Source organism: Clytia hemisphaerica, unplaced genomic scaffold (genome assembly GCF_902728285.1).
Source record: "Clytia hemisphaerica strain Z4C2 unplaced genomic scaffold, Clytia hemisphaerica genome assembly, whole genome shotgun sequence".
Taxonomy (NCBI): Eukaryota; Metazoa; Cnidaria; class Hydrozoa; order Leptothecata; family Clytiidae; genus Clytia; species Clytia hemisphaerica.
This window is the reverse complement of record NW_027103888.1, coordinates 319,990-337,994: the sequence shown is the minus strand read 5'-3', so window position 1 is coordinate 337,994 and position 18,005 is coordinate 319,990. Positions and strand designations below refer to the sequence as shown.

The following is an 18,005-nucleotide window of genomic DNA, read 5'->3' as shown; positions in this document are numbered from 1 at the left end:
GCTTAATATAATGTACAAAATATTTAGTCAATTATGATGTATCGGATGGAAATATGTAGCATTTTAACAGAGATTTCATTTCCATAAGGGTGGATGTAAACAAATCTCAGACTGAAATGATTTTGTTTTTCCAGGAATATTCACAGAATACTATCACTTCAAAAAAATTTGGGTCCATGTCTATTGTTATTTTAGAGCGAATTTTATTCAAAAACGGGGCTTTTGCTTGAAACGTTGTATTTTAGCCAGTTTTAACACATATTTCAATTCCATAATGGCGGTTATACCCAAATCCTAAACCCAAACAATTTTGATTTCCCTGGAGTATTTCCAGAAGACTATCACTGCAAAAATATTTTAGTTCATGTCTATTGCCATTTTTAAGATTTTTTGAGTCAAAAATTGGATTTTTGATTGAAATATTGCCTTTTAGCAGGAATTTCAATTCCAAAATGGTGGATATAACCAAATCCCAAGCCCAGATAACTTTGATTTTCCTGTAGTATTTCCAGAATACTATCACTGCAAGAAAATTTGGACCCATGTCTATTGACATTTTAGAGATTTTTTCAGTCCAAATTTGGGTTTTTGGACTGAAAAATGGCTCTTAGCAAGGATTTTATTTCCATAATGGCGGACATAGACGCATCCCAGACGCAATTGATTTTGATTTCCCTGGAGTATCTCCAGTATACTATCACTGCAAAAAAAATTTAAGTCAGCATTTAAACTCAGTTTGTAGAAGCTTGCCTTAAAAAATGCTATTTTTTGAGAAATATGATTTATTTTTGCTAAAAAGCAAATTTTGAAGACGCCATTATGATTTTTTGAAAACAGTGAAAAACTTGAAATTCATTTTGCTTAAAGACTTTATTGAAGACTTCCATCTCTGAAAATTTCAGGCATGTGAATCAATCAGTTTAAAGTTTATGAGCTTGCAAAAATTGGCCTTATTTTAAAAAGCATTTTGCTACCCAAAATTGGCTTAAAACGGCTCTTTTAGGGCTCTAATGGGCACAATTTTCAATCCAATATGATTATTTTGTTGTTTCTTCATAAAATTTAGTACAGCAAGTGAAAAAAATAAGATTTGCAATAGTAATGACATATTTACAGGCCTGAAAAGGCCAGAAAATGCCATTTTTTCCAATTTTTGCCTGTAGTGCGAATCAGTACCCCCAGGGGGGTTCGGCCAATTTTGAACTTCTGACCTTAAAAATTTCGCAGAATGCCTCACAATAGGTTAAATTTTCATAAAAAAACACTACATCTTGAATTTTCTGACTTTGACATTTGACGCCCCACCCTAATACAGAAGATTTTTTCCAAGGGCTTTTTTTCCAGGGGTATCCACACCTTTTTAAGAATGGTCGTTGGATTGTTTATTGTAAAAACAAATTACTCAACCATCCATTACTTTCCCTCAGCCAGTACAAACAGGATAAATTATCTTGCCCCTAGCTTACAACTACTGTGTTGTAAAAGACAAATCAATTATATGATATTTTTATATTTTTTTTAAATGTGCTACTTAGTTATTCAAAAGACCTTCGTTCTCTTAAGCGATTCTTATTTTTTTGGCTTGAAAGGGTTCTTCTACACCCTGTATGGATTGGAACAACCCATTACTTGCATTTGGATGAAGGAAATAGAAACCTGAAAACGTCAAAACATGTACCAACACACTTTTAAAATATTTTCTTATTTTTTTCAAAGGGAAAAAGTGTTCCTTCATGAACCTTGTTTTTTTTCCCTTTTTAGTTAACAAAAAAACATCATGGAAGTAATAAAAATACATTTCTAATGCTCAAAAACCATTGTTTTCCAAAGAGAAAGACCAAATCGTCAAGATCTAAGCAAGAAAGCACAAGCACTGGCACTATGACTTCAAACTTTAGTTCGTTCAAGAAATTAACAAGTCGTGCTTTCTCTTATCTTCTTGATGCACAGCAACAGCACCCTAGCATTGTAGCTTACACACGGTACTCACTACCACGTAAATACACTTATGCAAGACCAAATTTCCTGGAATTGGATGAAGAAGCAACAATAGCTTCAAGCGATCATGAGATCAGACCAGTTATTCTACCTAAAAGACCACTCATTATGAATGCAGGATATGCTGAGGTCATCAATGCAGGCAAAACACCACAGACAAATGAGGATCAAGCTACTTTTTGTTCTTTTGTCATCACAGTACCACAAAATATGCGAGAGGAAGGATGGACTAAAGAGCAGTGTCAATTACCATGTGTTTATTTTGCAGTCTTTGATGGACATGCTGGTAAAAATATTTATTTACTGTTTTTTTGCTTGTATCACTCTCTCTACTGATTTTATATACTAATTGATTCAAACTTTCCCCTATGGAAGCAAGATGATTCTTATTAAAGTGGGTGGATTAATATACTTGGAAAGGATCGAAGGAAAAAAATGAACAGTAAAGACATTTTAAAAAGATTTAGTTTTTACTTTACTTGAATTTTGTCTTCCGAAACTGATTGTAAAGTAGATGATCCCAACGCAAAATAGACTTAATTTTGATCATTTTTACTACTATTGCTCGAAAATCTGAGGATATATCGAATTTGTTCTCCTTTATATATTACTTCACTTAGGTTACGATGCAGCTTTGTTTGCTCAGAACAGGTTACATTTCCATGTCAAAGAGAGATTAACGCAAATCTCCAACATGTTAGTCATGCCACAAGATGAAATAGAGCGAAAATATTTTACTATGGGCCTTATTATGGATATTGATGCTGATAAATTGATTATTGGTGCTCTGGAGGAAGCTTTTCATACGTTTGATGATGAATTGAGACAAGAGAGATTTGACTTTCATGTTCAAGGTGGTTGTACCGTGGTAGTATGCGTAATTATCAAAGGTAAGCACCTTAACCCTTCATACCCAAGGGATGTATATACTCGTTCAAAATTAGTCAATATCTTAAGTCCCAGACCTAAAGCTATAACTCCTAACCACTTTATTTTAAAAGGCATAAACAGAATACTTTTTGACAGTGTATAAAAATACCTTTCTAATAGTACCAAAACAGTTAACTAACTCTTAAGTTACAAGCTTTTATGCCAGTTTGAAGTTTTCGATTTCAAAGGTAATGTTGAAATTTTCACATTTTTCAAAAATGTTTCGCGCTGGAAAGATTGGGGCAGATTTACATTATTGTTTTTTGGCTTCCTTCAACTGCCAAATTAAATTTCCTCAGCAAAAATTTTTTCGGCCATCCGCCAAACCCACCAAATTGAATTCCCACCAAGATTTCTTCTCTCAAGGTACACAATTTTATTAGGAAACAGGTTGCTAAGGCTCGAGGGCCCGGATTTGCCCACTTTTTTCCCTATCCTGTAAAGTAAAAGCTTTTTAGATAATCTAACCATGGTAAACGACAGATAACCCTTGGCCCAAAAAGCATAAATATGGTTTACAGTAATATCAGAGGAATATTTTCGGAAGATGAGCAAGAATGATAGGCAGCCCCATGGCTAACCTGAAGATTGGAGTTGCTTATAAAAAGGAAATTGTATAGTTTATTAAGTAATTTTAAATTTTATTTTTTTTAGTTCTCAAAAAAAAACTTTATGAGCATAACATTTTACAAGAAAAAGAATTTGCTTAGTCAAAGGTTTTACAAAAAAGAATTTCTCAAGTTTAAAAAGAAAATTTTTGAGAATTGCTGATTCTTTTTTCTTAAGTTATTTTTATTACCGAATGATCTTTCAAAATTCAAAAAAAATTATAAGTATATAATTCCGTGTGACGTCATTTTCACCCACGATTAGCCATTTTTTCTAAGAAATAGTGCAAAGAATATGTACAGGATGATTTCGTGACACCTTCATAACTCAAAATCTTCAAATAGTTCCCATTTAGACCTGCGCATAGTTTTTTGTTTCGTGGGTGAAATTTTTGTCAGTTAGGAACAGGCAACTTGCTTGAGGTTTGCTTGAAGATAGTCCCTAACTGGATTTTGTCGAATCGGTTCCATCTTCCTTGGTTTTGGGTTTCTTTTAGGTTATTCCTATCATGCGAACCCTTTGTTGTTGCAAATTTACTGTTTATCTTAATGATACTTTTAATATAGGTAAACTGTACGTGGCTGGTGCTGGAGACAGTCGTGCTGTTCTTTATCGCGATAATAATCCAGTTGCAATGTCACGTGACCACACTCCCGAATCGGAACGGAAACGGATTCAAACGGTGACTTGTTATAATCCCGATTTGGTTCGTGGTGAATACACACCTTTACAATTTCAACACAGATGTCGGAAAAAGGATCTCGGAACTCGCCAATTGTACCGGAACCACTTGATGGATGGGTGGTCGTTCAAAGTGGTGGATAAAAATGATCTCAAGCCTCAGGTTATTTGTGGTGAAGGAAAACGCGCCCGTTTGTTGGATACCATTGGGACAACGCGCGGTTTCGGTGATCATGATTTGGAGGTACCGTATATGGATGGGTTGAAAATTAAACCGTTCATGTTGTCTTCACCAGAAGTATTTGTGTATGATTTAGAAAACGAGACTTTTAGTGACGAAGATGTCTTAGTGATGGCTACTGATGGATTATGGGAACGCTTAACAAATGAAAACGTCGGGGAACTTGTTAACACAACTTTGAAGAAACATTCATTAGAGGAGAATCGGAAATACCTAGTTGCCGCCCAAGCACTTGTTGACGAATCGAGGGGCGTTTTGAGTGAACGCGGGTGGCGAACGATCGATAACGCGCCTGCTACGTACGATGATGTTTCTGTTTTTGTGATCCCCTTAAAAGAATGGAAACGGACTTTAGATTTGGTTGTTCGGAGTACACGGCCCGGTAGTTCCGTTATCCTCGCGGGTGAAGAATATTGTAATATCCCGCACAACCCTTTATCGGTGATCGGGGATAGACTCACGGAAGCGGAACTCGATGACGTCACGAAAGGTTATGATGACGTAAGTAAAACTGTTGAATTGAGAGGTCTGGAAAATCAAAGGAAAAGAGCCAATGAGAGCCTAGATGAGGGACCTCAAGAAAAGGCAATGCAAAACTAAAATATATTTTTTACATCATTTGAGAAGTTTAACAGAAAGGAGTAAATTTTTTTATTTTTTTATTTTGACACCACACAAAGATTTTTTATTTTGGGGTTTTGGATAGTTCATTGTTCAGTCGAATTATTATTGTAATAATTTGAAAATATTGATATTTCCCAACTTTTTGGTTCCAATTTTTTATTGCATGTTTGGGTTTTGTTGAACTTCATCGTCGGTCATTGTATATAGAATTGTCAATAGTTTTTCTTGAATCAGCCCACCTTTCTATAGGAACATCCCTCCCTGTGCCACAGACCCGCTGAGACTCAAGCCCCACTAGAAAATTTGGCCAGAGTTCCGTCCCCGGTGGGAGAAATACCCTCCATTTTCAGCCCCACTGGAGTCAATTGACTTTGATTTCATCCCCATTTATAATTATATAGAAAAAATTGTACTCTAAAATTATCCCCAATGTAATTTTTTACCAGAGAACAATAGGTTTTCGAAAGACATTTTCATCCCCATGAGGGAAGAAGTTCCACCGGGGCTGTGAGACAGGGGTGTATATGAAAATTTTCGCCTGAGACTTTGGCCATGGAAGGTTGGATAGGGGTTTATTATTTTTATACATCTTAGTCTCGAGCAAAAATTTTATAAAAAACCTAATTTATTCTATTAATTGATAATTCTATTTTGATTTATATAATTAGATAAGTGATTTATTGACAAGCAATATTTAGTATGAAAAAGATTTTCATAAGATAACACCCTACCCTAGATTAGAATGCTAGGTTTGGGAAGATGTCAATAAAGCGATACCAATTTAATTTGTTGTTTTACGGGCCAAGCTACCCAAAAAAGAGGGTCGGTCGGTCGGTGAAAAAATGAAAATAAAAGTTGAATTTCACCTATAAAATCTCCTAAAAAGGCAGCAAAAACTATTACATTTTTACAAAAATGCGAAATAGAAAATAAACAGACACAAAAAGCTCGAATTCATGGATAAAATGAAAAATTCAACATAAAACTCTCAAAACCTTGGAAAAACTACCAAAATCTTGAAAATTTGGCAGTCTGCAATGAAAATACAAATGTACTACCAAAATCAATTTTATTTCTATTTCTATTTCGTTACCCGTAAAACAACTAATCAAATTGGTCTCGCCTAAGTGAATGAATTGGGAATACGACTTCTTTTTTTGACGGAAACAAATGAAAAGTTATTTATTTTAAAAGTTGTTTTCATTCAGTTGAAAATCTTTTTCACATTACTAAAGTTAAGTAATCACGATTTCAATATCTTACTTACCTGAAAAGTAGCTTATTCTTAGTAGATTTTGCAAGTCGTATCAATATTTCGAAGAAAATAATACTATATTGTTGTAATCAAGTAGTAGCAATTGATTTTATTAAAAAGAAAATTCTAATCATTTCGCTCATTATCATCCATTCAATCTTGTCTTTTCGTAAACTTCTCCACTTATAAGTGTCCTGGGGGAGATTCTGATTTTGCCCAATTTTTTGAGGTATGGGGGGGAATTAGAAATTTGAAATTTGATGGGTGAAATAGAGAGAACTTTCCGGGTTTTTTCGCTTTTTTTGGTCCGGAAACCACCTGAAATGGTCCAAAACCATTGCTTTACCTTTTCCTTACAGATCATTATGGATAAACGCTTTCACACAACTCACATTATTCGTATTTCAGGGATTAAATTTGAAAGTACGACTAAAAGGGGTCAAAAATGGCCATTTTCCGGAAGGTTTTCGCCGGTTTTTTGGTCCGGACACCCCCAGTCGGACCCAAACCTGCCATTTTTCTCATATTTCTAATATATTTATGTAAAGAAACCCAAATGACACTGTTTAGAGATGAAATGTGATAATTAACTAAGGAAATAAGTCCAAAAAATGCAAAAAACGGCTAAAATTCCGGTTTTTTCGGTAATTTTCTCCGGTACAAACCCCCTAGAAAATTTTTTTCAATTTTTTTTTCAGCTTAAAAAAAAATTAGTATATTAGAAGTAATTCCTGAAAATTTGGTGCATTTTTGAACATTATTGACCGAGATATACTATTTTAAAGATGACATGGTAATTTCATTTCCTAAGGAAAACCAAGCAAAAATGAATAAACCCCTAAGAAAGTTTAAAATTTTAGTCCGAAAATCAAAGCGAGGCTTCTTCCGTCCAGTGAGCACCAAAAAGTGTCTACAATCCTTCAAGAAATATTTGAGACAAAAGGGAAATCCACCGGGGTGTGTTGAAACCACAATCGATTTGTAAGTGCTCTAAAGTAGGTTCAAAGGGTAGAGTTTTAACTCTGAGTTTTAACGCTAGACTTAAGACTTAGGAGGACCTTAGGATCTGAGGATCCAAAAGTTCAAAAATGGTCCAGTAAGGCTCCGAATCTAGCCTGGAAGTCTGCCTACCCGTCTCAAATTGAAATATTCGATTAAATTAAAGAGATAGCCCAAAATCGGCTTTTTCGCCCGAACTTTAAATCTCGAAAAACGTCAAAATAACCGGAATTCTCAATATATTTCTTGAAAGATTGTAGCTCATGGGCTAATAGAAACGGGTTCGTAGAATGAAAACATTGCTGTACTTTCGAAGTTCACCTTCTTTCTTTTTATGTAAGAAGTTTACTATTTACATTTACAAAATAATGAAAAAGACACAAAAACTTGATACAAGTTATCTAATTGAAAGATATATACATGATGGATCTATATTATCTGTACAGTATATGGCCCCCAAAACGGAGACGGCCCCCAAAACGGAGGTCGTCATTAAAATGAAGATTCTGACTTGTAGATTTATCAGAATTAAACGATTTTTGTTTATTTTGAGAGAAAGATGGTTATACTTAAAAATGAGCATGTTTTTGCTGGTTTGAGACAGATTCAAAATAACATATTTGCGTCTAAAGGAAATATTTTAACACCAAAATTAGATAAAAATTGCATATAACTCACTCTAGCTCCTTGGATATTGAAAATAAGTTATGAAAACGGGGTATAGGAACCTTTCTACACCTAATGCCGTTCAGAAAATGCAGATACATCTGTGACTTTAGAGGCTGGGTAAAAGATATAGCATCTTGAAGGTCAACCAGTATTTTGGGACCCTAGAATCAGCATTGATAAAACCGAAAGTTCTAAATATGAGAAACAGCAAAAAATATTGGAATTCCATTCCTATCACCTTGAGTTAATAGTTTATAACAAAAAATTAACATTATATATAATTTTTTTCGCTGAATCAGCAAAAACGGCAAATTCTCTCATTTTTTTGCAAAATATAGAAGAAAAATATCTTTAAAGCTTAATATTTTCAGTTTCAGTTAAGCTTTCTTTCTAAAATTTTTACAGCTTATTCCATACATGAATGGAACTATTTTCAAAAGAGATTTGTTTTCAGAAACTTGATTAAGACGTTGTTAAATCAAAATGATCATTTTGAAAATTTCTAAATTTTCAGTTTGGACTTTGCAATATCGAAAATCTTGAAATATTTCATTAAAATCATAAATTTTACATCCATCGGGTCGTAAATTTAAGGGGAAACACAAATATGTTCATAGTTTTTCCCCCTATTACCACTGGGATTAATAATTTGATTTTAACTCCACCTCCGTTTTGGGGGCCCCAAACCTGTATTTTGACAACCAGGGGTATACTGTAAAAATTTTATCAAACAAATTTATGCCCAAAACCCTTTAAATCAAATTTCCAAACTATGGTCAAAGTTTTGTATTCATATCTTAAAGATATCTCGAGAAATCGCTAAAATTGCAAACCTCCGTTTTGGGGGCCATTAGAAAAAAGCTACCTATCTTTAAGCGATTGAAAAATATTGTTAAAATTGAAAATTTTGAAAAAGAACTTCTGGAAAATGAAGTAGAGATGTTAAAGTTTTTCATGCAGCAAAAATCTTTGTAAAACCTTTTTTCCTCTAGATTTGAGAGAAATTTTAAATTTGATCGCCGTTTTGGGGGCCACATACTGTACATGAAAAATTTGTTATATACCAACGCAAAATTTACAAATTAATGGGAAATGAAACCATTTATTTCCCTTACACAAACGCCGGATTGCAACTAAAATCTATGGCTAGATAAAAAATCAAGGAACAAAGAACAAAGGAACCGTCGTCACAATCCGTCGTCATGATTGCGGCGCGTTCTGGATGGGAAATAAGTGGCTTCACTTTTCTTGCCTGGGAAAGTTTAGAGATTCTACTCTAGCCCTTCGGGCTTTAAACTCAATGGTACAGACCATATAACCTAGAAATGACTTACCTTTAATTAGAACGAGTGTAATAAGCACTACGAAAGCTCTACTGTATATCAGAATTGGTACCAAAAAACTTGCATTAGTTTAAAAAGGCCTAGCCGTATCTTAGCCTTGTAAAAACTGGCTTGGTTAACCAGGCTAAAAAAGGCCTTGAAAACGCCCAAAATATTGAATTTTCAGTGTACTTTACGCAAAAATCTGATTCCTCGAGTCGAGTCAGCCATAGCTTATTTTCGCGAAAATGGCATATATTCAAAAAAATTCGAAATTAAATCTCCTCGGGGTACTTAAGGCACTCCCCAATGGCCGCATGAGGCACCACGCATTAACGTAAATGTTTTTAGGTTTTTCGAAGTGTTTCGATAAAAAAAATGAGATGGGGCATGGTCAGATGGTCCCACTTGCTCCATAATTGAAAAATTTCGAGAAAACTTCATTTTTCTCCATTTCGATGATGTCATAGAAAGAAAATCTTGAATAACTTTAAGTATGACTTTTGACTTCAAATTTTCACCAACGGTGTAAATCGACGAAAGGAAGCGATCTACGAAAAAAAAATTTACTGACGTCAGCAAAACTTTCAAAAAAACCGTTTTTGCTGAAATATGCTGACGTAAGCAAAAAATCTTGAATTTTTTTTGAGGGCAAAAGCTTTCTCCTACTAGAAGTTATTCAAATTCTTATTTCTGTGACGTCATCAAAATCATGAAAATTGGCTAAAAAATTAGGTTTTTCTCAAAATTTTTATATTTTTCAGTAAGTGCATCTGACCATGCCCCATCCCATTGTCTATATCAAAATGCTTTGAAAAAAAAACTAAAAAACGTTTACGTTAAGGGGCGGAACCTCTTGCACGGTCGCAACGTGATAACGTAAATGTTTTTTTTATGTGGAGTGCCTTAGGTACCTCGAGATCGCCGAAATTAATTCGATTGAAGTGTCCGTTTATGTAAGCTTAGTTCATTATTCAACACGTCCATTTCCACCGTACAAAAACAATAGCAACTCTAAGCTATTCGACAATAAATCATATTGTTTAACTGTCACACTTCCACCACCAAAATAATATTACCGATAGTTTTTGAAAAAACTAAGCGTTTTAAACTTTCTAATAGATCTTATCGGAGTTTTTGATTTTTCTAAAAAAGATGATTGATTTTTTCTAAAAGACATTTCTATTGCAATACCCCCGAAACAATCCCATAATACATCGCTTTTTTTCGAAAAAATATAAAACTCCGATAAGGTCTATTCTACTTTCATCGACGCTTGGTTAGAATCGCGTAAAGGATAATTTCTCGGGACTATCTCAACGAGTAGAGGTTTTACACACACTTCGTTCTTTCCCCGAATGCATCTACTCCTCTAAACCACCACTAAGGCTGACGAAAGGAATCGTTCCGATCACGTAGTTATTGGATCGTCTTCTTTACTTTCCAACGGGAATGACGGAATACGGACGTCGAACACTCGTCCGTCAGGACGCTCCAAACGATACGTACCCCTATGAATAAATAATGGATTATTCGATAAGCATGGCCCCACAGCATGGATATGTTACAATCATTCTTATACTTTAATGGGATAAACTTTCGCGGGGATTAAATTTCGCGGATTTCGCGGATTTGGGTGTCATCCGCGAAAATCCGCGAAATTAAGTCCCCGCAAAATATTTGAATTTCGTGGATAGGCCCAACCGCGAAATTTAATCCCCGCGAAAGTTTATCCCATTAAAGTAGATCGCACAAGAAAGGGGTTAGGGTAGACAGTAAGATACGCTGTTATATACTCCGTAGTCCGTATAAGAACACCCGGTCCGAAAGCCTTTTTTCTTTCCATTGTTTCTTACTTGAACTTGTGTTGAGAAATTAGTTTGTTATGCTCACTTTTTGATCATGTGATTTAATCTTAAAACAATCCCAAGAGGAGTACTTGGTAACGTGATCAAAAACTGAGCAAATCGATTTTCATCTTTTGTCTAATAACCAAACAACCAAGGGAAAAGCTAACAAAAAGTTAAAACAATAAGCTTCTAGACCAGTGTTTTTTATACGGAATATAATATACTTAGAGAAGATCAAGATGACATTGAACATCCCTGTTATCAAAATAATCCAGGTATCAAAATCAAAAAAGCAAGTCCTAAATTGTATATTTTCTTACTTTTGACCTTTTAAACTTTAATAACGTTGGAAAAAATTCAATGCGATGTTATTATGGGGCTTCATAAAAAAGGGTATTAGTATCTTACCACATGTGTCCACTTGGTGAGGGTAACGTCACGTGACTACTATACTGAAATGCCGGTTGCCGAGTTGAGAGAACAGGTTCTTGTCCCACCACTCCACGCCCCTTCACTGAATCCAATACGCCAGACAGACAAAAGATTCGCCAATGTCTTTCTTTCAATTGTACAGACTCCATACCCATGTTCTCTAAGCGGATGGAATATCGCCACTGAAAAAAGAAAGGAAAAAGCTATCAATCATTTATGGATACATGTTATTGGTATCTCGGTGAATTTTACCCTTTTTTCCTCTTTGGTTGCAATAAAAAACTGATCTTGCTAATCATGCCAATCATAAACAACGATAAATTATAAACCAATTATATATGTGAAGAAATAAGAATTTCTGTCCAACTACCTTCTTTCAGGAGATTTGGGTGGCAGAACAGCATATGCATTTCGTCCTTATTAGGACTCGTCAGCTCTGCATACCTCAGCATCTCTAAACCACAAAATCACTTGTGGTTCAAACTTAGAGAATAGTGGACAGAAGGGAAATTCCCTACGGAATTCTTATATGCACTGATACAAAATTCAATGCATTTTATCCGTCCGACATCCCGTCCGACGGGTGGATACAATTCAACGGATCCCGTTAAAAGAGATTATATAGAACAAATTTCACTAGATTCTTCTTACCCAGTAGCTTTTGGCGCCGTGAACCATCTAAAAAGAAACGAAAATACTGAAGGTAATTAAAAAACCCTCGGTTAGAAGGCCTTACTGACTGAACCCTTAGTACCCTACTATTGTAAAAAGCATTTTCGAAATTACGTTAATGCTCAAGGAAATGGCTTTTTTGGATTTTCTGTTTTTCTTCAGCTTTTGACGTTTATGATATGTTGTATAAAAGCACCTACCCTGGAGCCCATGTAAAAAGGAATAGCAGTGACACGGATGTTGTCCGTAGTTTCACGGATCACTTCGGACAATTCAAGCCACTTGTGGTTCTTTTGATGCCATGTGCGCAATGATGGGCTTGCAGTGAAAGCCGGTACTGTAGAACGAAGAATATTGAATAATTGATAAATAATTCCAGAAAAGTTTACGAGAGATGTGGTGATACTCAAGATATGGAGGTAACCGAAGCAGACACCAGTAGCGTGGTGGCAGGGGACAGGGGGCAGTGCCACCCGAGCGGCCGATTTTTTTTTTGGGGGGGGGGGGGGGGCGCCGAAATAAAAAGGGCGCAAAAATATGCCTCTGATTACTAATTTTGACGCCCCTTTGCTTTTTTACCTCTTAGAATTGGTAGTTTTCGATCAAAAGGACAGAAATACCCAAAAAATTTCGTGCTCGTTTCTCTGGCGTTATTTTTTCAAAGATGTTTACTTTTAATAGGGGGCGCGAAAATCAAAATCTTTTAAAATTGTCTCCCCAGTTTGCCCCAATTTTGGTCGACCCACCAAGCTACTGTCAGACACCGAGTTATTATGAACATTTGGTGAATGTCTGAATAATATTAATATGAGTTACTTTACCTTGGTCTTGGTTAGGGAGAAGGAATTTCTTGAACAGATCATGTTCGATAGGTTGCTCAGAACTTGATATGTACGGTAAAATATCCGTGTGATTCACATAATCCAAACCTAAAAAAAGACAACACCAGATCATTGGATTTCACTCTTTTATTAATAGCACCAGTCGTTAAAGAATAAAAAACCTGGCTATATAATTGAATATAAATTCAATTTATATCTTTGTGTAAATCTTTTGTCATCGAGCGACTACTCGACTGCTACTTTTTTTTGTTTTGTTCAAAACAGGCTAGATGCTGATTGGACCTAGCTGACGATGAAAGTTAGATAGCAATGAGGAGAAAAATTCAACAATCAGTCAGAAAATATAGCGCTTAGCCAAAATGCATAACGCATCAAATTTCACCATTGATTGTTGATGGGGGGAGAGGGAAGGGGAGTAGGGAAAAAAGAAATCGAAAGTTCCGGTTGCAAAAATCAGTATTGACGATTATTAGAAAAAGTCCAATGAAAATCTACAAAAACGGCAATTTCCAGTATATTTCCAACATTTTTGGAAAATAATTTTTCTCAAAATTAGGACTCGGTCATATCTTTGTGCAAAAAATCGGAAAAACTAATGATAAAATCTCGAGAGAATGCCAAAAAAAATGTTTCTGGTATTTTCGGCCGGAAAAAATGTGGCTCCGTCACATTTTGGACATTACTATTTTGCAGCTTTGTTCCAAAAATCAGAAAAAAATAATGAGCCAATCTCGAGAAAAGCTGGTAACAGACGGACAGACGGACAGACGAACGGACAAAGGTTAATTTATAGGACCTCCAGGTAGGTCCAACAAAGGATAAGGTTGTTATAGAAAATCTTTTAATTGAAAAGATGGATCCATCAAAATCTTAAATTCAATTCAAATTCATCAAATTTAGAAACCCTTAATAAATTAACGAGCCTTTACCGGGTACAGCATACAGTGTGGTATCCTCTGGGTTGCCCAAAAATGTAACAGCCTCCGATTGTGCCCTCTGCGGATGATAAAAACGGAAATTGTAAGATGGGAAGGTCGTCCACTGCAAAAATATGAAATTGGTGTCGTGCTTGTAGAACCCTCCTACTCACCAAAGAGGTAGTCTACTTTGTGCATACTTATGTTTATATTGTCATGCAGTGAGTGAATGAAGCTTAAAAAATCATTGGGATAAATTTTAAACAAGCTCTCTAATTAGCGGACATCGGAGAAAGTCAGGGGCTACATTTTTTAGTCCGGAAAACCAAACAGCAAACAATCTGAAAAATCTGGCAATTATTACAAAAAATCTGGCTTTAACTGATAAGGTTGAAAATCTAAAGGAACCCCAATGTTCTTTCGTTAGTTAGAGAGTACACTATATAAATGTACCAACAACAAATATTCAGATATACTTCGAGAAATGTTTGAAAATAAAATGTACAACTCACAAAAAAATTCAAGCAGCTCAACTGAATAGAAAAATGTAAAGATTGTAAAATAGGGGCGTTTTTTTTCACGCACCCGGTATACAAATATATACAATAAATGAATAGAGAAACTTACAATGTGCGGATAATCACGTTCATCAATGAGAACTTGGTAATAAGTAGAAGATGACGGCTTCATTGCAGTTTCTTTAGTATTCTTTTTTTCATTTTGTGGTGTTTCTTCAAGAATCCTACCAAAAATAACATTATGGAGATTTGCCTTGTGACTTATCTTAATGAGGCTGAAACAAATTTCTTGTCCGAAACTTTCCTACATTTTACGTTTGATAATTATGGTTGATCAGAATCAAAAAAAGGTCTCGGAAGAAATTATGAAGAAAATATTCTCCATTGTGTTTGATTAAGTGAAATAATATCTCCATTGTATAGGTGAAATGATCTCTCCAACATGTAGCCAGATGTAAAACTCGCGATCCAAGCCAAAATAAGTTGAAGATTTCAGAACGTAGACACATCGATCCATAGCTTTTCTATCCAATAAGTTTGAAACTACTTACGGTTTGTCTTTGCCATCGGTAATGGAATCAAGATCATAGAATTTGGCGATCCATGGGTACAAGATGACACCTCTATACCCAAACACACGATGTAGGAACAACTGTAGGTGGAATGAAAAAATAGGAGAATGAAAAATTGTACTGTGTTTGTATAAAGAACCCCTATTAGCACTTTATTGTGCATTAGTTAATCATAATCCTTCCATTTTCATTATTTTGTAGATATGCAAAATACGTGTTTTTTATAAGCATAACGCTTATAAGCATATGAAGGCTCAGATTTGCAGGATTCCCATACATATGTCAGCCTGAAATATTTTTCAAGTTACCATTTTTTATCTGCTTAAAAAGGTTTGGTAGAGGTCAAGTAAAAAATAGACATTCCACGGCTAGCGACATTCCATTGCTTATAATAAGCATAAACTATGCCTGGATACTTTGAGAACTTAAAAGCATACACGAGCCAGACCAAGGGGCAGACACTTGCTTATAAAAAAAACATGTATAACAATTCTATCTTTTGGATGTGAACATTTTCAAACTGTTTCAAATAGTATTTTGCAGTATTTCTTTTGTTGAATTTTCTCAGATTCGGATTTTAGACTTCCTTCACCAGTGCTAACCAAGTCTGTCAATTTAGAATAATTACCTGGCCTGCTTCATATTTTCCTTGGACTTTTGGAGTTTCAAATCTGCCAACTTCAGCTAACCTGAAACAATAATTGTTACGAACTTATTACACTTAAAGGTTTATATTTTTACATAAGTGTTCCCGTTTCATATTAGACACATATTTCATATCACACCAGGACAGTGTCTGCCTATTATTATATTATGCTGATATAATAAGCAAAAATATTTTTTCCTTTTCCTCTTTTTGACCAACCTTGCTCCACATCTGTGTCAATCCAATGTGAAAAACATTATTTTCCCTGACTTTTTACTAAAAAAAGTGGTATTTCTCCCTGACGAAAGCAGGGTCCGACACAGAAAATTTTGGAAAATAAGAGACTATTTGATAGAAGTCTTTTGATTTTAAGCATTTATAAAACAGAATTCCCTGACTTTTCCCTGACTTGGAAAGACATAATAAAATATTCCCTGACTTTTCCAGGTTTGCCCTGACTTTTACAAAAAATAGTACAATTTCCAGGTTTTCCCTGACCAGTGGGAACCCTGAAACATATTCTGAAAAAGAACATGGCTTACATTGTACTCTGGTTCCTCTTGCAGACATACTGATTCTTCATGGACAGGACTGATGGTCGAGCCAACAATACACCTATGCGTTTACCAGTCCACCAAGCAATTGTTAGATTCATGGTTGTAATTGAAGATGGTGATTTGAGTGAATTGTTTATGATTTTTACTTTATCTCTTTTCTCCTAAAATATACAATAAATAGAAATGTAACTGTGTGTCTCGGGTCATTTAGTCACTAATTGCCCACTCATTTGAAATGAATCTGCACTTTTTGCAAAATGGATCAACAAAATAAACCTTAAGCTGGGCTATTTTTCAAAATTTGCACTCAAAGCAAAGGGCTGGAAACTTTTGTGTTATAATCCTGTGCACTAACAAAAGTTATTTTGTTGCCAGTCTCGGCCAAGAAAAAATTTCTGGCCTTTACCCAGGAATTCCTTTGAGAGGTTTGAAACTAAAAAATCCATATAACTTTAAAAAAGAACATCTATAAATTAAAAAGATTATTCTTTATCTCAAACTGTCATACCCCTTACCAGCCCACTCCTTATACTGGCTGATAGACCTCAGAACGTGAATACTAATTCAAAAAACAACAACAACACAATGGACCCAATTGATTTAAAAAATAGTACATTTGACATGAGGTAAAAGTATATTGATGTTAGATGGAAAAGTAAACAAAAATAACAAGGACATTCAGAAACAAAAGATGGTACGTTGGTTTCTAACGTAAGTGGGGGATCAGTCAAAGAGTCATGTGACAAAAAGTCTCTTAAAAATAAACAAATCTGATAGACCAACCTACTTACTCTAAAAGTGTATGTGCATCATCACATTGTCATGAAAGGGTTCAAATTTCTTTATAGCATAAACATTGACAACAAAGAGGTCTGTCAGAACGCTCCTTCAAACAAAAACAAGATTGAAATACAGGTTTAACCAGTTTATAGATCTTTAGAAAGGGGCCAAAAGTCTAACAGTTAGTGTTTCTTCTAGCAGTAATATGAAGACGATAGAGCCTTTTAGTATTGTCAGACACTGACTTGACGCAAAACTTTAAATAAATGAAACTTTATTAAACCCTAAAACTTTTGACCCTGTCAGATGCAAACCTGACATTTTCTGTAACCTTTATAACTGTCAAAAGTTGATGAACTTGCAACCTATTCAAATAATTTTAGAGCCTTAAAAAAGAGTCCCTTATCAACACTATGTCCATGAACCCAATTTGCCTGAGTGAGCTCATAGTCTGACAATATGAATAAGGATCTTCTTCTTTATGCAAAATTCTTTAGCTTTCTCTCAGGGTTTAATTTGCTTCAAATCTTTAGCCAATTCTTAGTGTTTCTTGTCAAAAATTATATAACTTGAATAATTTTAAGACAAAATAAAAATATTGACTTTAAATTTTTCCAACGTATTACATAGTACATTTTTAAGCTTTATTCTACTTGAAGTTAAACTCAAGATTTTTGGTGATCTGACAGCGTTTACAAAAATGGCTTAAAACTGAGGGCTTTTTTTATCGAGCAAGGGGTCGAGCTTCTGACATTCTATTCTATTCTAATTTTTAGAAATTGAATCAACAATCAAAGAAGCGCAACTGGTACTTTAAACCAGCAGCCGAGGTAGTCGACTGTGTCACTTCGTAGGGCACCCTAAGATCAGGGCAAATTTTTGATATCATGC

The 18,005-nt window shown here is 35.0% G+C and overlaps 2 protein-coding genes across 3 annotated transcripts; one reads left to right on the top strand and one right to left on the bottom strand.

The window, feature by feature from the left end:
- Nucleotides 1-1,761: 1,761 nt before the first annotated feature.
- LOC136808531 (protein phosphatase 1H-like) lies at nt 1,762-5,812 on the top strand. Its single transcript, XM_067065061.1, has 3 exons — nt 1,762-2,284; nt 2,619-2,888; nt 4,104-5,812. Exons 1-3 carry the CDS (start codon nt 1,804-1,806, stop codon nt 5,057-5,059), a joined length of 1,707 nt encoding a protein of 568 aa, XP_066921162.1. The 5' UTR covers nt 1,762-1,803; the 3' UTR covers nt 5,060-5,812.
- A 4,695-nt stretch (nt 5,813-10,507) lies between these two features.
- Nucleotides 10,508-16,495, bottom strand: LOC136808530 (polymerase delta-interacting protein 2-like). 2 transcript variants are annotated; one of them, XM_067065059.1, is made up of 10 exons: nt 16,320-16,495; nt 15,760-15,820; nt 15,111-15,211; nt 14,669-14,783; nt 14,054-14,165; nt 13,104-13,211; nt 12,483-12,619; nt 12,262-12,288; nt 11,587-11,792; nt 10,508-10,839 (listed from the first exon to the last, which is right to left on the bottom strand). In XM_067065059.1, exons 1-10 carry the CDS (start codon nt 16,430-16,432, stop codon nt 10,740-10,742), a joined length of 1,080 nt encoding a protein of 359 aa, XP_066921160.1. In that variant the 5' UTR covers nt 16,433-16,495; the 3' UTR covers nt 10,508-10,739. The 2 variants fall into 2 exon arrangements, with proteins under 2 accessions (XP_066921160.1, XP_066921161.1); XM_067065060.1 differs by having other exon boundaries at nt 14,054-14,120.
- Between the last annotated feature and the right edge of the window lie 1,510 nt (nt 16,496-18,005).

Excerpts from the sequence above, each read along its gene's own strand:
- LOC136808531 (XM_067065061.1), top strand. The coding sequence starts at position 1,804 with ATGCTCAAAAACCATTGTTTTCCAAAGAGAAAGACCAAATCGTCAAGA. Across the intron at positions 2,285-2,618 it reads AGTCTTTGATGGACATGCTG|GTTACGATGCAGCTTTGTTT; the intron begins GTAAAAATATTT and ends TACTTCACTTAG. Across the intron at positions 2,889-4,103 it reads AGTATGCGTAATTATCAAAG|GTAAACTGTACGTGGCTGGT; the intron begins GTAAGCACCTTA and ends CTTTTAATATAG.
- LOC136808530 (XM_067065059.1), bottom strand. The coding sequence starts at position 16,432 with ATGAATCTAACAATTGCTTGGTGGACTGGTAAACGCATAGGTGTATTG. Across the intron at positions 15,212-15,759 it reads GAAAATATGAAGCAGGCCAG|TTGTTCCTACATCGTGTGTT; the intron begins GTAATTATTCTA and ends TTCCACCTACAG. Across the intron at positions 12,289-12,482 it reads CTTTTTACATGGGCTCCAGG|ATGGTTCACGGCGCCAAAAG; the intron begins GTAGGTGCTTTT and ends GTTTCTTTTTAG.